The following is a 22,423-nucleotide window of genomic DNA, read 5'->3' as shown; positions in this document are numbered from 1 at the left end:
CCATCCTACTCTCTTCATCCCCCCCCCTTCCTACTCTTTTCATTCCCTTCCCAACCCCATCCCACTCTTTTCCTTTCTGCACAACATTCAAACATATATAGAATTGCAAGAATGGGGTTTTCATTGCACAATCCTATTCCACCCCTAGGCAGACCGGGACATAATTCTTCATTTGTCATGATTTCAATCCTATAAAAACAATTTAATTTTTCTGCATCTGCTTCACTTTCAGTTTTAACAGGAACTGAGCATTTGCCTCAAAGTCTAGCTTTTCAGTTCCTAACTTCCTATAACTCTGTAACCTCTGTAACCTTTGATATTTCAAATATTAAAGATTGAAATAAATTTCAAAGGCCTACACAACATCAGGTGATTTAACTCCGATCATCTTGCAATATATTTGAAATTCTAATTTTATATGTATTTGGGAGAGGAACTCAAAACATTTCCCATGAAGATTCTGTTTGCCCGCCCTCCCCCCCTCCTTCATGATGTTTTCCCGGGGGGGGGGGTCTTCATTTGTCCAAGGGGCCACTGACCCCTAAAAATGTGTCAAATGTAGATTTTTAATTATTTTTGTTCCTGTGTATTTGAACCCTGATATTAATTATAATTATGTGGTTTTTATTGGATTTCTATTATGTCATTTATTGAGATTCCTTACGAAGTTACGTGACATGAGTATACATGTTGACAACACACACTCTTATAATAAAGAGCTAAAATAACTACAAAAATGTTAGCTTAAAATATCGAATTATTGATGATTTTGTTGACCCCCTATTTAAGCCAAAATATTTTCCGATTTAGCTGAAATTTTAATGATTTTTTCTATCTAGGAAATGTTAATACTGAGTATGTGGCCTGGAATTTCTATCTGAAGCTGTCGAATACTGTTTAGCTGTTACAAGTACAGCTGCTGTCATGCTTGACTGTTGGAAATATGTTAAGATAAATGAAGAGTTAAGATTCAGTTAACTAATTTCCAGATGCATCTCTAGTGTTCTGACAGTACCTGTTCCTACCTCACCTGTGTCAAGTGAATCAGGTTGACCCGACCGGCCCGGACCTAGTGGTTCCCAATCATGCAGAACCAGCTGCCTTGTTCCTCACCTTACACTGGGCCCCACTTTGTGACATCACAGCGCAGCAAATTCTGAATTTACAAGATTTCCCGGATTTTTTAACAAATTTCCCCCGCATTTCTCCCCGCCCGCTACTGATTTTTATCAGTTATGAAACTGATCTATGTTTTGTTAATGGCAACTCTGCCCAGCGTGCTACCTACCAAGCAACATGCTAGACGCAGCACAGACATGCCCACTCCGCCTGTCTGGGCGGAGACATTGAAAACCCAGGTTTCAGAATCCTATCAAAAGAGGGTGGAGCTCTCCTGCCAGGTTCAGGGGAACCCGAAACCGGAAGTCATCTGGCTCAAGGAAAGATACTACATCCGGTTCAATAAAACCCACATGTGGGAGTAAGAACATAAAGCCCATATTTGTAGGGTTTATGAGGGGGGGGGGGGTGTAAATTAATTCAAGATTTTTAAAATTAAAAGTTTTTTCTTAAAACTATTTTTTCAATATAAAAATCATTATGTTGTAACTTTAGGAGGGACTGCGAGTTCAAGAAGGAGAACAATTAAAGGTATTTCACTATTTTATTTCTTCTGTAAACAATATTTCCATTCATTCTTTCCTGTTGTTCACCTATAGGTTATTTTCCTTGGTGCGTTTTATGCTGATTTTATAGTTAAATCATAAAACTTTATATAGTTCTGACAATAAGAAGTCAGAATTTGACAGAATAAAGTCTTTCCGCGGAACGTTATGATTTTGCAACAAAAATCCGTACAGTCGTCTTTGAAGTCCCTTAGTTTGTGGGTAACCTTGGAGATTTGTAAGAAGGTTTTTTTTAGAAAAATAAACCTGTTAAAGCAAAGTTTCAGATACCCTTTGATTGGAATGTGAATACGTTTTTACATCACATATTATTATCCTTTTATTCTTGCAATCCCTTCCCTCGGCTCTCTGTACACGTTGTATCCCATGGATATTGAATAAATGTGTAGAAATATTTCAAGAATGTCACCTATTTGCTAGTATCCATTCTTTTACATCAGTATTTTTATATACCTCGACATGATTCAATAGTTGATGATAACAATTCTTCTCAATATTTTAGAACCAAAAATTTAATTGGTGGAAATAAATAGCTTAATAAGCAGCTTGGTTATCCATTGAAAAGGCTTAATGAATTGGTTACTAACGGGCTAACTAGCTGACTAGCTGAATAGATGTATAAATGACTAGCTGAATAGATGGCTACCTGATTAACTAGCTGAATAGATGTATAAATGGACACCTGACTAACTAGCTGCCTAGATGACTAGCTGAATAGATGGCTACCTGACTAACTAGCTGCCTAGATGACTAGCTGAATAGATGGCTACCTGATTAACTAGCTGAATAGATGTATAAATGGCTACCTGACTAACTAGCTGCCTAGATGACTAGATGAATAAATGACTACCTGACTACTGGGCAAAAGACTGATTGGTCATTGACTAGCTGACTTACTTACTAGTCCAAGTCTGCTTGTTTATATAAACAGTGTAGATTGTTGATTAGTTTTAGCTTAATCATTACATTTATTTCTTTTCTATATACGGGAAGCTTCATTCATGCATTCATTTTCTTTACAGTTAGCTTCATCCTTAAATTCACCTATTTTCTATATGCGGGAATCTTCATTCATGCATTCATTTTCTCTACGGAAAGCTTTAATACATTCATTCATTATTCTAAATTGGTAGTTACATTCATTAATTCATTCATTCATTATTCTAAATTGGTAGCTACATTCAATTCATTCATTATTCTAAATCGGTAGCTACATTCAGTCATTATTGTAATTAGTAGCTACATTCATTGATTCTTTTTCTAAATTGGTAATTTATTTATTCATTCATCCTTTATTCTAAATTGGTAGCTACATTCATTCATTCATCCTTTATCCTTAATTGGTAGCTACATTCATTCATTATCCTTAATTGGTAGCTACATTTATAAATCCTTTTTCTGTGTAGTGTATTTTCATTTCATTTATTTATTCCATACATGTATCTAAGCATCTTGTTTTTAATAATTTATATTGCGTTATTCATAATAAAACACTTCGTCTTATGTATTAAGAAGGGAAAATGAATGAAATCTACAAAATACATGTAAAAGGAACGGAAAAACAGGCTTGTGGTGTCCAAGGAAGAAGGGTGCTTACAATTATAATTTTGAAATTGTATATAAAATATTTTTAAGTTTATTGTTGAATTAAAATTATATTTAATTATTCTGAACATGATCATGAATCTTATAGCTTACCCACATATACATAATAACACACATATTACATACACCTAATTCTAAATGTAAATAAATACAAGGATAAAAGGAGAGCTTTCTTAGAAATCTTGAAATTTGAAGATTTTATGCAATTCTGTACTACATCATATCTTAATATACAGTGGGACCCATAAAACTGTGGAATATGTAAATGAAATGTATACAATTGTGTACTAATCTTATCTTAATATACAGTGGGACCCATTAAACTGTGGAATATGTAAATGAAATGTATACAATTGTGTACTAATCTTATCTTAATATACAGCGTGAACCATAAAACTGTGGAATGTATAAATGAAATGTATGCAATTGTGATGTTGTACTAAATGGTTTTACTAGAAACTTAAAAATCAACATATTAATTAAATGGGTCTGTGAATACACTGCGCAATTACTGTGCTGAATGTTGATTATTTAAAATCATAACTTGAGTTTCTACCTATTTTACAGATTAAAATCATAACTTGAGTTTCTACCTATTTTACAGATTAAAATCATAACTTGAGTTTACCTATTTCACAGATTTATAAGTTCCTCTTTATAATAAGGCAAAAGTCAATGTAGTTTTATTTTTCAATTTGGGCTCGTCACTGAGCTTTGCGAATTGTACGGAGCATTCTTACTGTATTCTGTCTACTTCTATACTAAAAAATGTATTCATTCTACTTCTATACCAAAAAATGTATTCTACCTACTTCTATACTAAAAAATGTATTCTACCTACTTCTATATCTAAAAATGTATTTTACCTACTTCTATATCTAAAAAATGTATTCTACCTACTTCTAAAATGTATTTTACCTACTTCTATACCAAAAAATACTTCTATACTAAAACATGTATTCTGTCTACTTCTATTCTAAAAAACTGCATTCTGTTTACTTCTATGCAAAAATAAATAAAAATATTCTGTTTGTACTCTTATAGCTTCGTCCCAAACTGTATCAGTCCAGGCACAAACCGTTCGCTATCTAAGTCAACCATCACACAACCCACTTTGCTCTAAATATAAGTTTCCCCAATACCCCCCCCCCTCTCATGCCCCCTCTGGCACTAATGCAGTGCTCTAAATTCAGAAAAGTTTACAACGCGCCTGTCAATCACAGCGGGTATAAAGTAGAGCTGTAGAAAGGATGAGGATAGTTTAAAAGGATTGTTAGCAACATTTTTGGGAACTCGAACACAAATCTATCTTACTAATCAAAGATGTTCCTGAATGAGCAAAACTGCTAGCAAGAACTGACATCAAGTTTTTGCTTCATAAAAGTACTAAACTCTGTTTGAAATGAAATTTAATTCATTTTAAAGATGTTAACTTTTTACTTTTTATAGATAGGATTATTTTTTAATAGCTGTTTATTTTTTGATAGCTGTGTATTTACAGCTGACTATATCTAGGTAATATTATAAGTAGGTAAATAGCTGTGTATTTCCAGCTGACTATATCTAGTTAATATTATAAGTAGCTAAATAGCTGTGTATTTCCAGCTGACTATATCTGTTTAATAATTTAAGTAGCTAAATAGCTGTGTATTTCCAGCTGACTATATCTGTTTAATATTATAAGTAGCTAAATAGCTGTGTATTTACAGCTGACTATATCTGTTTAATATTATAAGTAGCTAAATAGCTGTGTATTTCCAGCTGACTATATAGTTTACTAAAAGTTCACCGGCTCATGAAGTAGGCTGGGCGGGCGGCTGGCAGAAAGGAATTATAATATTTCACTTTACGACCTCAGAACTCATAAAAATGTCTTCAAAACATTCTTAAATGTTCAGATAAAGTTTATTTTCTCATCAATTTTATTGTTTTACACGCCAATGTTTGACCAAATGTAGAAAGGAAACTGAATTATAATATTTTTATATTGTTGTTTAATTAAAAATCTAAGCATTTTTTTTGTCTAATTAATTAAATGAAACATTATTCGCATAATTCATTATGCCTAAAACAGCAAAACAATTAATTTTCAGATTTAACTTTATATTTAAAGAGTAGAGGGGTGGCAAGTGCAGACACTAACAATTTGCAGAGTACTTTATAAACTTAGGAAATTATTTTGTGAATATTAAAGCAAACCTTTAAGATTTATTAAATTACCTCTATAGGTTAAACATTTCTGATATCTATATATATATATGTGTATATATATATAATAGAAACAGGATTATCCGCATTGCACGAGACTTCAAAACGACATATAAATATTTTTTTTAGTATTCTATATAAGTATAACTGGATTCGATGCAGCTAAGCATTAATTTTGCTATTCTACTTCACAATAATTAAATTAGCATTAAAGCCTCATATTATGTAACACTGTATGAAATCTGTAGAATATCTAAGTATCGAAGAGCATTCTTAGAATTTATATTACAGGGAAGGGAAAGGGGGGATGTGTATAGAATTTCATACTTTCGGCAGTAAAATTATAATTTTTGCATAACATTTGGATTCTAGGGGTAGGAGCAGAGGGGAGAGAAAGTAGAGGGAAAGAACATAAACGCTTAATCCTTTTCCTTCTTGCAAATCTTTGTTTATTAAATGCACCTTTAGTAACATTTTGATTAGATAATTTGAACATATTTATGCATGTTTTAACTTTTCTATTTTTTAGATTCGTAATGGCGGACAGACCCTTGTAATAAAACAGCTGACTAAAAAGATGGCGGGCATGTACACGTGCAAAGCATCCAATGGGTAATTAGGCTTTTAAATGATTACTAATTTGTACAAGCATCGTAAAAACATAAGCGTTTTACTTTCCATTCATGTAGAAACTATTCAGAAATAACCAAAAGTTTTAATATTCAATATTTTGTACTTTACATTTAAACTTTGTTTTAATATTAATGAAAAAGATGAAAAAGACAAATTTAAAAATTGGTTTATTCCATTTGATGTGAAAAATATTGTTCTTCAATACAGATGTTCTTGACTTCTTTAGGGTCGGAATAAAAAGTAATTTTCGTCAAAAAAGTTGTAGCATTTTGCAAGCCTTTCAAATATATCCGTAAATATCCAATCCAATGTTCAAATTAGTAACACAGATTTGCTATAAGGTTATGAAAAAAAGATCAAATGATCAAATGTGTGTTCCTAGTTTAAAAATTAGTGTATTGCCGCCATTGAAATTAGAGAACAATCCCTGAAAGGGAGTGTTCGCGAAAAATGAAAGGGGGTATAGGCTTAATGCGATAAAAAGCGCTTTTGATCGCTATCTGTTGTGTCTATAAGGAGAAAATTGTTAAAGACGTCTCATACCAAATAACTTAGCGCCCATACAAATTGAGAAAATTGCATTATACGACTTAGACCGTAAAAAAAATCATTTAATTTCAAACAAATCATTCAGATATTACAACCTATAGTCATCGATTATCTTTCGCCACATTTGTATATAGTTTATATTTTATAATATTTTATTTTTTTTAGAAAACGTTTTAACTAATTTCGAAAAATGTGAGTGGTCCGCGGCATTCTTAGATAGTTGCGCAAGCCGCAAGAGAAATAATCAAATTCAAAACAAATTAGTTAAAAAATATTATAAAATATAAACTTTATACAAATGTGGCGAAAGATAATTGATGACTATAGGTTGTAATATCTGAATGATTTGTTTGAAATAAAATGATTTTTTTTACGGTCTAACTCGTATAATGCAATTTTCTCAATTTGTATGGGCGCTAAGTTATTCGGTATGAGACGTCTTTAACAAGTTTCTCCTTATAGACGCAAGATTAGTAGCGATCAAAAGCGCTTTTTTATCGCATTAAGCCTATACCCCTTTCATTTTTCGCGAACACTCCCTTTAAAGCTGAGACGATTTTATAAAGTAAACCTGTAAAGGTTGGATTAATACTAGAAGAGGAAGTTATGTAGTAAGGGCGGGATTAGAATGCGATGAAAATAGTTTTGTTGTCTCTCTTATCTTGAAGAAAACGAGATTTTAATTTCTTCGTTCTTGGGCTGTTACCAGAGGCGTACACAGGGTGAGCTAAGGGGGCTCAGCCCCCTTCTGGATCGGTAAAATACATAGTTTCCAAGGGGTTGTCAGGCCCAAACGGGGGCTGACTGTTGTACCCTCCATGAAAAATAGAAAATAGAATTCCTGTGTAAACAAAGTTATGGCCCCCTTAATTTGATGTTTTATTAAGAGACAACAAGTTGGTTTCTGGAATAATATTTCTAATGGAATGACCTTTTTGATCCAAAATCAACAAATTTAATTTTTACATTTAAGTTTTTTAATGTTTTATATTAGCACTTAGCAGATAAATAATAAATATATTCTTTTTTATTAAAAATTCTACGTATAAAACACATAAATATGATTAATCCATTATAATTTACAAATTGTTAAATTTTCAATGAGTTTTAAAACTACTTTTTTGTGAAAGGTTGATTAAATTAGTCTTTTTTTAATAGAAATAAATCAAATATTTATATATATATAAATATATCATAAGCACTAATTAGATATAAAATCCATCTATATATACACTACAGAGTGGGCTTACCGGGGGGGGGGGGGGTCGAGGGGTAATAGTCTTCCTAGAAAATATTGTAAGGCTACCCTGTAAATATATTGTCTTTATGTTAATATATCTGTCTACAAAATTCGTCTATGTATGTAAATATGTAGATATGTAAGGGTGTACGTATATATCTAGGTATGGTAGTATACAGCATGATATCCTGGTCCAGGGTGTATGTATGTGTATGTTGTGTATGTATATATATATCTAGGTATGGTAGTATACAGCATGATATCCTGGTCGAGGGTGAGCAGCATACTATCTACTCTCCGAAGATCCTGGAGAAACCAAAGAATCAAACCCTGGTGGAAGGAATGGATGCTTACTTCTCCTGCAGGTAGATATATTACATTATATTAAAGGGGCTGTGTTTCATTTTTTTTCAAGTGACCCTCCATTTAAAGAGGTTTTTAATCCCTATATCTTTGCAAACCGATGTCGTAGACCTTTGAGCTTTCAAACTATGAATTCTGTAACATTAATTAATGTAAGCTTGAAATATATAAGGTTTACACCACAAGGTTGAAAAGATATAAGGATTAAAGTATTTGAGTTTACGGCAAAGACTCAATTTCTTTGTAAGATATCGTCGTTTCTCAAGCTTGAATAGTATTTAAATCTTGTTTTAGTTGAATAAATCCAAAAAAACATTTTTACAATGACCCCAATAATGAACAAAAAAACCATTTTGATAATATGCTTCTCAGTTTATAATTTTCTAAATGAAGTTTATCTTAGTCAAAACACAATAATTTCTAATCTTGATTTCTTTGTGTGATGACATAGAAGAAATCACATAATAAATTCTTTTAATTAGTTGTAGTTAAAAATATCAAAGGTTCCCACTTTCAGATTGCTGGGATATATATTTAATTGTTAATGTTTATAAGAACCTAAAAAACATCTATATTTGTTAGGTTCGACTATGGTTCTCTGGGTGCAAAGATATATTTATTTGTTAATGTTTATTAGAACTAAAAAAACATCTATATTTATTAGGTTCGACTATGGTTCTCTGGGTGCAAAGATATATATTTAATTGTTAATGTTTTTTAGAACTAAAAAAAAACATCTATATTTGTTAGGTTCGACTATGGTTCTCTGGGTGCAAGTATTTACTGGTTTCGTGCTGATGAAAACTATGATCCAGGGAATGCGACAAACTTCATCCTTGTCGCCAATAATGCCGGAGACGAGCTTATAATCAAGTAAGCTACCCATACCAATCAAAAATATTATTTTGACATAAATTCTTTTTAGTGGTTCATTTTTTCAAATATTTTAAGAAAATGTTTTCAAACATAAATTGATGCATGCGTTCAATAATAAAGTCTTCCAGTCCTAGTGTTGCATTTTAAGTTTTACGACCTAAAATTACATTTTTTTTAGATTGCAATTTAAATCTGATATGTTTGCATTACACGGATTGACTCTGATTTCAAGTCATTTTTTTTTGCAAAAAAAGTATTTTCTTTTTTTGGGAAGTCATGAATGGATTGAGTGGGTTTCCCAAGTGTATTGCTTGTTTAAGCAGCTGAGAGTAAAGGCCTGTTTTATTTCAGAAACGTAAGCAAAGCCCTATCTGGATACTACTTCTGTGTTGCCAGAAATATCCAGGGAGAAGCAATTGGTCAGGCCAAACTGACCGTACTTCATAACTTCGAGGCAGTGCTTGAGTCCCCGAAGAACATATCTGGGGTGGTGGGTAGCACGGCAGTGTTCCATTGTATAACCCCCCTGGAGATTCATCCTTTCATCCACTGGGTTCGTATTCATGAGGAGACAATGATTATTGAAGTATTGGCAAACCATACTGAAGTCCTAACCCTGGAGAATGTTACAAAAGACGACGCTGGACCCTACTCTTGTGTTATTGGGACAGAGTCAGATAATAGTTTCTTTGAGACAGCTTACCTCACTGTAACGGATGAAGTTCCATATCCTCCTATACCTCAAGGACATCCTGTTCATACCAAGCTGGTTGTTATTGTGGTGTGTGTCTCCTTCATGGCTCTACTGTTCCTCATCATTGTCCTTATCACCTACAGGAAGATGAGACGGGAGAAGTTGAAAAAACTTCAAGCAATTCAGAATGCCCAGGCCATCACTGCCTGGACCAAGAAGATTATTATTGAGAGGAACAACTTGTCCCAGCCCGGTGGTACAGTCATTTCTCCGGTAGTAAGGATTGAACGGCAACCATCGTCTCAGCGCCTGAGAACTGGTTCTGAGAATACAACTCTAACCACTGTATCAGAATATGAGCTTCCACTTGATCCTGACTGGGAGTTCCCCAGGGAGCATCTGAGCCTAGGCCAGACCCTGGGAGAGGGAGCGTTTGGTAAGGTTGTACAAGCAAACGCTTTGGGGCTCAGGCGTCCAGGAGAATCTGCTATTGTAGCGGTAAAAATGCTGAAAGAAGGTCACACTGATCCTGAAATGATTGATCTTGTCTCTGAGATGGATATGATGAAGGTAATTGGGAGACATATCAATATAATCAATCTTCTGGGTGTGTGTACCCAGGACGGTCCTCTCTACGTCATTGTAGAGTATGCTGATCATGGAAATTTGAGAGACTTTCTACGAAAACATCGTCCTACGTCTGGTTACGAAAGACCTAATGGAGAAAAACCCCCATTGTCCGAAAAGCAACTGATAAGCTTTGCCAGACAAATAGCACGTGGTATGGAGTACTTGGGTTCTAAAAAGTGCATTCACAGGGACCTAGCAGCTCGTAATGTTCTTGTTTCTGACGGACTTATTCTAAAGATCGCTGACTTTGGTTTGGCGCGAGACATTCATTCAAATGACTACTACCGGAAGCTTGGAGACGGCCGACTTCCTGTCAAGTGGATGGCTCCGGAGGCCCTTTTCCACCGGAAGTATACAATTCAATCCGATGTTTGGAGTTTTGGAATTCTGTTGTGGGAAATGATGACCTTAGGTGGGACTCCATATCCTTCTGTACCAAGTATAGAGAAGCTGTTTCAACTACTCCGGGAAGGTCATAGGTAAAATTCTCTTTTATTTACTTATTTTGTGCCTCACGAATATTTTTTTCTCTATAAATAAATTTTTTTAATATATTTTTCCTGTTGGAACATTTTGAAATTTTGTCTGAGAAAGTCCTTGAAATATTAATTTTACTCTATTCATGTATTCATTTTCAAGTTTTTATTTCAGAAATTTAATCAAGCATCTCTCCCTCCCCCCTTGGCCGTATGGGATCACTATTCATTAGATCATGTGTATAGAACCTTCCCACCCACACCCCTATTCCTTTACCATCGAACTTCTAAACTTACCCTTTTTACACTCCCCCCCCCTTTGCTACTACGTGTTCTTGTCTAAATCATGAATATTTCCCTAGCTCGGTCATACATAGAATACCCCCCCCCCCCTACCCTCTCTCTCCACCTGCTGAAGATATTAGTAACTTTTCTTTTTAATTCCCCCCACCCATCCCCTCCCCTCTTTCTCTTTCTACGTACTTCAAATATTCTTAAAATACTAGGTTTATGAGTTACTTTATCTGTAATTAGTCAGCTATTCAGGAATAAGAATGTTTATCAGCAATTAGTATCAGAACTAACTCTAAGAACACATTTATTGAAAAGCTGTGTTTTAAAATTTAAAGTTCAATTTTCAATTTAATATAAAACGCTTAATGAAACCTTTTTTAAATCAGATATCGGAACTTTAGTGTGGATGTTATTAATCTTGATGCTCGATCAATGCTTGATCAATGCTTGATCAATGCTTGATTCCACAATTAAAGTTGTCTATGCACGGAATAACCATCACGGGATATAGAAGAGAAATCAAATGAATCCGTAGATCAAAGCTTGATCCATGCAAAGATTCTCAAAACAAAAGATCTACTTAGAGTTTTACTCAAATTAAGATTTTAAATACTTGTATCCTACAAATATCTAATATCCATGTTCTGATGAAAAATGTTTAGGATGGAAAAGCCCCCTCAGTGTTCCATGGATGTATACTTTCTAATGAGGGACTGCTGGCACTTTTATCCTAACCAACGGCCTACCTTTACTCAGCTGGTGAGCACTCTTAGAATTGTATTTTTCATGCAATGAAACTGAGTTTTTGCAACTTTTTTAATCTCTATATCTTTGCAACCTGATGATGTAAACCTTTGGTATTTCAAACTTAGATATTTCATAGTTTAAAATATCATAGGTCTACAACATTGGGTTGCAAAATATTGGGGCGAGTTAATCAGAGTTTGTGTCAAAAACTCAATTCTTTTTTTGCTATTTTTTTTATTTATTTTGTTATATTTAGGTGTTTCCTTTCTTTTTTGCTATTTTTTAAAATTTACTTTGTTAAAGCTTAATGTATCTACTTGGTTTATTCTTGTGCTATCATATTCTTTTTTGCTACTGACCTATATTTAACTACATTATGTGGCCTTTTTTATACAAACCACAAGTAAATTTTACTAGGCTTTTAGGGCGCTATGCGTCCATCTTCTATTTCAATTGTGAACATTTTCTTTTTGTATACATTGTAAAACGAAAACGAAAAAGTTTGCGGATTTTCTTAAAAATCGTGGATTTTGAAAATTTATTGGAAATCGAATTTTGTTGGAGGCAAATTTTTGTAATTTTGGTCATTCATAAACCTTCCCTGGGTCACGTGATGTCCCACACAAAATTTGGGCCAGATCGGTTCAGTCGTTTTAACGTTTATTGGATAAAACAAACAGAAAAACAAACAGAAAAGCAAAGTAAATATAGAGAAGTAAAGTAAAGTTTTAGAACCTGACTCAATGATTTAATTATTCTAGGTAAACACTCTGGACGAACTAATTACAGGTTCATGTGAAGACGAGTATTTAGATCTTGGTTTACCACCACTAGACACCCCACCTTCCTCAGGTAGACATAGACATAGACATAGACATAGACATAGACAGAGACATAGACATAGACATAGACATAGACATAGACATAGACATAGACATAGACATAGACATAGACATAGACATAGACATAGACATAGACATAGACATAGACATAGACATAGACATAGACATAGACATAGACATAGACATAGAATAAATGAATGAATGAATGAAATTAAATATAATACAGATGATGATTGTGGAATAGAGGAGAGCGCAGCTAAATTCTTCAACAATCAAAACAAACCTCTTCAGTTTCACAATCATCAGGTAAAATGAAATTGCATGGTTATAGAAAAATTTAATTTTGAAATGGAAAATTAAATTGTATCATGAAAAAATTAAATTGACTTTTGGAAAGATTAAATTGTATTGTGAAAATCGTATTATGGAAAATTGGAATTTTATTATGGAAAGATGAAATCGTATTATGAAAAATGTAATTGTATTAGGAAAAAATGTAATTGTATTAGGAAAAAATGTAATTAGATTATGGAAAGATGAAATCGTATTACGAAAAATGTAATTGTATAATGGAATAATGTAATTGTATTATGGAAAAATGTAATTGTATGTAATGTGAATGTTTTATTATAGTATGACCAGGGGTCAAACTGGTCGCCAGATCAAGGGTTTGGGTCAGCTTCTGGTTCTGGATTCTGTCCATCAGAAGGAGTAGTTGATAACTTCAAGGATTCACAGGTAACAGTCCCTTTAAATCCGGAGATAAAATCAGGGAACAGTTCCTTTAAATCCGGAGATAAAATCAGGGAACAGTTCCTTTAAATCCGGAGATAAAATCAGGGAACAGTTCCTTTAAATCCGGGACAAAATCAGGGAATAGTTCCTTTAAATCCGGGATAAAATCAGGGAACAGTTCCTTTAAATCCGGAGATAAAATCCTGGATAAGATCCTGGAAGATGAAAGAAGTTGCATGCACTATATCTCCATTCATAATGTGTATTCGGGAAAAGTTAAGGAATAATTTCTTTATGGCTTAGATACACTGCAAACTATGTGCACGCTTTTAAGCAAAAATCAAGCAGTATTTTACCAATTACTCCTTTTAAACTTCAGTTAAAACAAGTTAGTTACATTATTAAGTGTTTATTCCTGCCTAGGGCTACAAAAAACTAGTGAGTAGAGAGGTGGTGACGTTAAACCAAAGGCCAAGGCGTTAAAGTCGAGGCTGTCTAAAAATTTGATGACTAAACCTTCAGAGTTATCTAGATTTCAGTGGTTATACTAAATTTCTTTATTGAAGACTTTTTACTTCCATTTAACTAAACTTAGAGTAAACTTCAAGACTTCCCTTTCAATAAAATTGTCATTCCTAAATGTCTAGAGATTGTATTTTTCCTTAAAACCCCGTTTAAGAAAGGGAAAAGGAAGGATAGGATGAAAAATATAAATATTTAAATTAATCTTAAATAGAATTAGGAAATGAGGGGTAAATGGATAGTAAATGAGGGGTAAATGGATAGTAAATGAGGCGTAAATGGATATTAAATGAGGGGTAAATGGATAGTAAATGAGTAAATGAGGGGTAAATGGATAGTAAATGAGGGGTAAATGGATAGTAAATTGTTTAGAAAATTCAATGTAATTCGCTCTTACTCCTATTTTATTTTAGGATTTCCAAATAAACTATTCCACTCTGGACCCAGGCCGAAGTACTCCCACCTATATGAACCAAGACTCCACACTTCCTTTCATAAACAACTCCCTCCGTCGTATATACTCCCACCAGTATGAGAACCAACCTGAAGACTCCCGAAGAGGAGTACTAGGAGGAAGGGGAGGGGAGGGAGTAGGACAAGGAGTACAGTATACACAGCAGTCCAGCTTACCAGAACAGTTACATCCGCCAACACTAGATGTCAGGTTAGTCGGGGGTTATTTTGCTTTATCTTGGAAGCTTTCTATACATTCATTCTTAACAATAATGTCTTTATTTTCGAAACATCTTTTTTTATGAAAAATGGTATGCCTATTATCTATTTTTAATAATTTCCTTTTTAAATTACAGATATACGACGCAAATAAGTTTGCCCGAAGGTCTGTTGTCCACATCTACCAACCCTTGTCAAACATACTGCTCGAAACAAACTGTTTTCTCACAACCCCAAACGTTTGCCTCTCAAGTTCAAACGTTGGTCCCCCAGCCAAAAACGCTCCCATCCCACCCACAAACGTTTGTCCCTCAGCAACAAACGTTTTCATCCCAGCAGCAAACTTGTGTCCCTCAGCAACAAACGTTTTCATCCCAGCAACAAACCTTTGCCTCCCAACCACAAACGTTCATGACTCATCAACCAATCCGTACATCCCAACACCAGACGATAAACTACTCGTCCAATCCCCAAAACATTAATCAACCTCAACCAACCACCTTTTCCCAACCTCAAAACTTCCTCCCGCATTCCCAACTTTATACTTCCCAATCTCAGGAGTTCTCCTTCCCTCCCAACCCTAGACTAACAGACTCATCCCAATCCAATCCTTTGGATCAAGTTCATTCCTCTCCTCACTCTCCACCCCTTCCTAATCCTCCTTCCCCTAGTCTACCCTGTCCTCCTTCTCCTAATATTCCCTACCCTCCCTCCCCTTCTCTTCTACTCTACAATGATAAGAAAACAATGAACCAATATGTCTCCACTCCTACATTGGCAAAGGCCATGCCGGTATCAGGTCAGACCTTTTCGGAATTGCCTCCAACATTCTCTGACTTCCAGCATCCTGGAATTGACCTCCAGCGACCTCAGTGTTCTCGCTCCAACTCTACAGCTGGGTCTGGTGTCAACTATACCTCTGTAAACTCTGATCAACTGTTAAGGTTAAATTGCGACAGTTTTGGTCAAATATTGTCCGAAGGATCCTACGCTACTTTACGTCGCGCTCCAGTCGCGCGGATACCAAGCATCCGGCGCGATACTGCCGTGTCCCAGTGCACAGAGGATCTTGATATCAACGATTACTCTGACAGATACTCCGGGCACATTAAAACCAGTCAGTTGTAAGATAATCCCCGAACCAACCAGAGGCGGCCATTTTGAATTTAATGTTTCAAAAACAATCTAAAAGGTGATTACTCGAAACATGTGACGACACAAAATACAAGCTGTCGGTACTTTCCTAAATATACTTCTCTTTAAAGATCAGATAAAAGAAAAAAACAGATATAAGACATTTTAAACATTTAATAAATCTGTTCTTGTCTAATCATAATATGACTTGTTTTAGAAAAAGATTAGAACTGATCGAAAGTAAAATCTAAATGTTTAGTTTTATACATAAAAGTAGAGTTTGTTCTAGTTGAACTGAAAATGCTTACTTGCCTGTAAAGCCTGTATGTTTCAGTCAGGCTTTCTCAACAAAACTTAGGCTGCTCTAGACCTGCTGCCTTTAAACATTCATCATTCATTTATCAGATAAAAACACGGTAATAAGCAGATTAAGCATGCTTGTAAAAGACAAAAGTATTATGTATATAAATAATCATTTTTAATACTCACACATGTAATTTAAAAATATTATAAATCATTATAAATGTCATAATTGTCAAATCTGAGGCCGAAATGCGTCAGTTAAAATCAGTAAGTTTCTTATTCATATACTTGGCCAATGTAATCATTAAATGTTAAATGTTTATAAAAAAGGAAATATCTACATATATATGTATGTAAAAAAATGTTTGTAATACAAAATGGCTATTTATTTGAAAATATATCTTACTGTTTGTGTCTAATAAGATATTTTTACAGAATGAGGATATAGATTTAAAGTAAGGAAGATTAAGACAGAATTAGAAGTCCCGAGGCCGAATTTAAAGAATTTGATCCACGGTTTAAATTTAAGCCGCAGCTCAAATATGGTTGGTTCCATTCAAAATTATATTCAATTTTTCAAGATTTAAGCCGGCCCTCAATTAAACCCGGTTTTGGGGGATTTGAGAAGCGGCTCAAATTCATTAAATTCGAAAACTGGCTTCGTTAAAGGTAAGTTTATGTAACACATAGTTATCTACAAAAGATCAATAGTCGAACGTTTTAGATTTCTGGGACTTTTTTTCCGAAAAAATAAAGTCTTAAAATGCTGGTTGGACTTTCTTACCGAAGTCCTTTCAGTTTGCGGACTTTTTACCTTAAAGAAATCAAGACCTGAAACTTAATAAACATATAAGTTTAAAACTAGAGCAAAATCTGTCTAAATTATTGCTTTTTTATGTTAAAGGAAGAAACGTACAAGTGTACAGCTTCAAGGAACCGTGAGTGTAATTGATTAAGCTTGAAGTCTCATAGTTTTGTATTTCTATAAGATTATTATAATTATAAGTCCTGGAATAATAGAAAATATTGAACGAAAACAAGAGAACGAATTTGGAATCATTTGTGATCTTGAACTGGAACAAAAAAGAGGTAGTTATATAAAATACAAAGACAAGCAATAAAACGGCAATGAAAATGACGCCTTTGTTGTAATGTTCATTGCAGACTGTATAATTAGTACTGTGTAGAGTACAGAATGTATAATTAGTACTGTATAGAGTACAGAATGTATATAATTAGTACTGTATAGATTACATAATGTATAGAGTGCAGAATGTATAATTAGTACTGTATAGAGTAAAGAATGTATAATTAGCACTGTAGAAAGTACAGAATGTATAATTAGTCCTGTTTAGAGCACAGAATTTATAATTAGCACTGTATAGAGTACAGAATGTATAATTAGCACTGCATGGAAGTACAGAATATATAATTAGTAACTGTATAGAATGCAGACTGTATAATTTTTACTGTATAGAGTGCAGAATGTATAATTAGCACTGTATAGAGTGCAGAATGTATAATTTTTACTATATTGAGTACAGAATGTATAATCATGTACTGTATTGTTCACAGAATTGTATAATTAGTACTGTGTAGAGTGCAGAATGTATAATTAGTACTGTATAGAGTACAGAATTTATAATTAGTACTGTATTAAGTACAGAATGTATAATTAGCACTGCTGTATAGATTACAGAATGTATAATTAGTGCTGTATAGATTACAGAATGTATAATTAGTGCTGTATTGAATACAGAATGTATAATTAGTACTGTATAGATTACAGAATGTATAATTAGTACTGTATAGAGTGCAGACTTATATGTATAATTAGCACTGTAGAGAATACAGAATATATAATCAGTACAAAATGTACAATTAGCACTGTATAAAGTACCGAATGTATAATCAGTACTGTATAGATTACAGAATGTATAAAGTAAAGAATGCATAATTAGCACTTTATAGATTGCAGACTGTATAATTACTCAGTTAATTAGTACTGTGTAGAGTAAAGAATGTATAACTAGCACTGTGTAGAGTGCAGAATGTTTAATTAGTACTGTAAAGAGTACAGAATGTATAATTAGCACTGTAAAGAATACAGAATATATAATTATTACTGTATAGAATGCAGACTGTATAATTTTTACCGTGTACAGTGTCCAGAATGTATGATTAGCACTGTATAGAGAACCGAATGTAAAATCAGTGCTCCAGAAGTGTTGCTTATCAAGTGAAAAGGGTCTGTGTATGTACACTAAGCAAAATTTCTGTGTTAACTGTTTATAATTATATACAACTTCTTTACCAAAGGTAGAAATAACTAAGTAAAAATTTTAATTTCACGAAAACGTTTTTCGGTACATTTTCATTGTCTTTTGAGATAAAAATGCGCAGATATTTTCATGGAACCTGCTCAGAGTAGTTAAAAGTAATTAAAATCCCGCTGCATGTTGGGGGAATTCTGAGTCGGTAATTAAGGTCAGTCGTCTTCCTATTCCATAGTTTTATGAGTCTCACTGTAACTGTAGAGTAAAGTTCTTACAATTAGTACTGCATATATTAGAGCATGTAAAGTGCACAATTAAGTAAAGCACCAATTATTTTCATTTTCGGAAGTTTGGGTTAAAAACTGTTTCGGGGATTTTAAAGGAATTCGTGGAATTTTTTTCCTCCATTACTGGAAAATAAATATCTCTCGACGCACTTTAATTGACAACTCAACATGGAACCTAACAAAATAAATGTTGTATTAGCAATGTTAGCCAGACCAACCTGGCAAAATAAATGTTGTATTAGCAAGGTTAACCAGACCAACCTGGCACAATAAATGTTGTATTAGCAAGGTTAGCGAGACCAACCTGGCAAAATAAATGCTGTATTAGCAATGTTAGCCAGACCAACCTGGCAAAATAAATGTTGTATTAGCTAGGTTAGGCAGACCAACCTGGCAAAATAAATGTTGTATTAGCAAGGTTAGCCAGACCAACCTGGCAAAATAAATGTTGTATTAGCAAGGTTAGCCAGACCAACCTGGCAAAATAAATGTTGTATTATCAAGGTTAGCCAGACCAACCTGGAAGAGAAAGACGACAAAGAATTATTATATTTGAAATATTTAAAGGGTCTAGCTAGAGTCGTAATTTCAAGTGACCCTATATTTATAGAATAACATTTCACTACCCTTTAAGATTTTTATGATTCATGATTCCCCTTTAAAAAAGATTCTCTTTTTTGATGGAAGGTTGAATTGTATCTACAGCACATTTAAAGCGCGTTTTCTATCTAACAAGACGATTTAAAAATACATTTTTTTAATTATTAAAATAAATATTTACAGGCAGGGGGGATTGTGTACATATTTTGCTTTTAATTTGATTATAAGTTTTATTTAATTTATGTTTTAGGAAAACTATTGAAGAACAAAACAAAACACTTTAATTAGAATAAAAACCAAAACAGATTTTTTAAAAACATGATGATTACATTAAACTAAAGTAAACCTGTTGGTGCAAGCCTTTGATACTTCAAACTAGACTATTTGATCTAACAGAATTTATGATTTGAAACAACTACGACATCAGGTTTAAAAGATATGGAGATAAAAAGTTTGAGTTTGTGACTAAGACTCACTTCCTTTTATGTTGGATCGAAATCTTACAAGTTTTGAACTCCTGGCTCTATTCACATGAAAACTGATTTTTTATTTCATTTTCTGAAGCAAAACAAGGTATTTGTTGCGATCATAATTAACTCTATCATCGTTTTGTTTAAATATTTAAAAAATTTTACTTTCATTATTTTTTATTTTTCGTTCCCACTATTTTCATTTTGGTTGATTTTAATGATAAAAATATTTTGAATTCGTATATTTTAATAAACTGCTCCGGCTTCTAAATTAGAAGAGTGCAATATCAACAATCCTTCAACATTCAACACTTCTTGAAATGTTTATTTAGCTTTTTTCTTCTTTTCTGCACTTTTACTGATTTTACATTTCAAACTCTTACACAGAATTTTTAAATTAAAAATTTTATTTCTAAGCATAAATTTAAAATTATAATAAAAACACAGAAAAGAGAAAGTGTGAGAAAAAAATTGTGAAGTATAATAATTTAGGGAAACCAATAGAAACAAACAGGAAGAAGAAAATAAGATGAAAAATGGACAACTCTGGAAGGAAACAAGTGGGAAAGGAGAGATAAGAAGAACAACATAATTACAAATTTGAAATAAAGGAAACAGCAAAGCAGAAACAATACAAAAGCGTAACTGGCAGAAAAATAAACAAAATTACAGAAGTACAGAATCAAAAATCGGTGCTAGTGGAAGGAATAAGAAAGAAAATATGAGGAAAAAATAAACTTTGTATTTATAAAACTGTAGATCATAAAGATATGGATAATTCTGGAAGGGAACAAAAGAAAAGGAAAGGCTAAAAAATAACAATGCCAACACATAATAAAATAGAACAAATCGAGGAAACAGCAAAGAGCAAATACGATACAAAATCGTAACGAAGGAAAAAATCTGAGGAAAAAGGAAGAAATACTAATAAAAATAAATTGAAAAGATAAAGAGGTGTTCAGATTATTTTATTGAACACATCTGGATGTAAGACTAGCTCCCAGCTCTGAAACCCTAGGTAGAAGGAGGAGGGCAGAGAGAAGGCTCTGGGAGTGTGCGACCTGAGACTATGCGGGAGTGTTCAGGGAAAAAATTAAGACATTTCAATTTGATGATGTCGACTGTCGAGAATTAGAATACAAAGGAGGGATAATTGGAATCGAACAGGGAGGAATACGCTCTATTCTCAGCTGGGGATAGATGTTAAAAAGAATTGGTGTATAGATTCAAACAGATAGATGGTAGTAGGATAGTGCACAGATAGATTCAAACAGATAGATAGTAGTACGATAGTGCACAGACGGATTCAAACAGATAAGTAGTAGTAGGATAGTGCACAGATAGATTTAAACAGATATGTAGTAGTAGGATAATGAACAGACAGATTTAAACAGATATATAGTAGTAGGATAGTGCACAGATAGATTTAAACAGATATGTAGTACTAGGATAGTAAACAGATAGATTTAAACAGATATGTTGTCGTAGGATAGTGCACAGATAGATAGTTGTAGGATAGTACACAGATAGATTTAAACTGATAGATAGTTGTAGGATAGTGAACAGATAGATTTAAACAGATATGTAGTAGTAGGATAGTGCACAGATAGATTTAAACAGATAGATAGTTGTAGGATAGTACACAGACAGATTCAAACAGATAGATAGTAGTAGGGTAGTGCACAGACAGATTTAAACAGACATGTAGTAGTAGGATAGTGTACAGACAGATTTAAACAGATATGTAGTAGTAGGATAGTGCACACATAGATTTAAACAGATATATAGTAGAAGGATAGTACACAGATAGATTGAAACAGATCTGTAGTAGTAGGATAGTGCACAGATAGATATAAACAGATATATAGTAGTAGGATAGTGTACAGACAGATTTAAACAGATACGTAGTAGTAGGATAGTGCACAGACAGATTTAAACAGATAGGTAGTAGTAGGATAGTGCATTGATAGATTTAAACAGATATATAGTCGTAGGATAGATGTAAACAGATATGCAGTAGTAGGATAGTGCACAGATAGATTTAAACAGATATGTAGTAGTAGGATAGTGCACAGATAGATTTAAAGAGATATATAGTAGGATTGTAAACAGATAGATTTAAACAGATATGTAGTAGTAGGATAGTGAACAGACAGATTTAAACAGATATATAGTAGTAGGATAGTGCACAGACAGATTTAAACAGATAGGTAGTAGTAGGATAGCGCACAGATAGATTTAAACAGATATGTAGTAGTAGGATAGTGTACAGCCAGATTTAAACAGATATGTAGTAGTAGGATAGTGCACAAATAGATTTAAACAGATATGTAGTCGTAGGATAGATGTAAACAGATATGCAGTAGTAGGATAGTGCACAGATAGATTTAAATAGATATGTAGTAGAAGGAAAGTGAACGGATAGAATTAAACAGACATGTAGTAGTAGGATAGTATACAGACAGATTTAAACAGATATGTAGTAGTAGGATAGTACACAGATAGATTTAAACAGATATGTAGTAGTAGGATAGTGAACAGACAGATTTAAACAGATATATAGTGGTAGGATAGTGCACAGA

At 33.4% G+C, this 22,423-nt stretch overlaps 1 protein-coding gene across 1 annotated transcript; it reads left to right on the top strand.

The window, feature by feature from the left end:
* The first annotated feature begins 1,270 nt into the window (after window positions 1–1,270).
* LOC111707967 (fibroblast growth factor receptor 3) lies at window positions 1,271–16,559 on the top strand. The gene is made up of 12 exons (XM_023481163.1): window positions 1,271–1,439; window positions 1,615–1,650; window positions 6,028–6,110; window positions 8,160–8,285; window positions 9,034–9,156; window positions 9,511–10,962; window positions 11,916–12,012; window positions 12,762–12,852; window positions 13,069–13,148; window positions 13,476–13,580; window positions 14,513–14,763; window positions 14,909–16,559. The coding sequence occupies exons 1-12, from the start codon at window positions 1,317–1,319 to the stop codon at window positions 15,897–15,899; spliced, it is 3,558 nt and encodes a 1,185-aa protein (XP_023336931.1). The 5' UTR covers window positions 1,271–1,316; the 3' UTR covers window positions 15,900–16,559.
* The last annotated feature ends 5,864 nt before the right edge of the window (window positions 16,560–22,423 follow it).

The sequence above is a fragment of the Eurytemora carolleeae genome, unplaced genomic scaffold (genome assembly GCF_000591075.1).
Source record: "Eurytemora carolleeae unplaced genomic scaffold, Eaff_2.0 scaffold848, whole genome shotgun sequence".
Classification (NCBI taxonomy): Eukaryota; Metazoa; Arthropoda; class Copepoda; order Calanoida; family Temoridae; genus Eurytemora; species Eurytemora carolleeae.
This window is presented reverse-complemented; position numbering and strand designations above follow the sequence as displayed.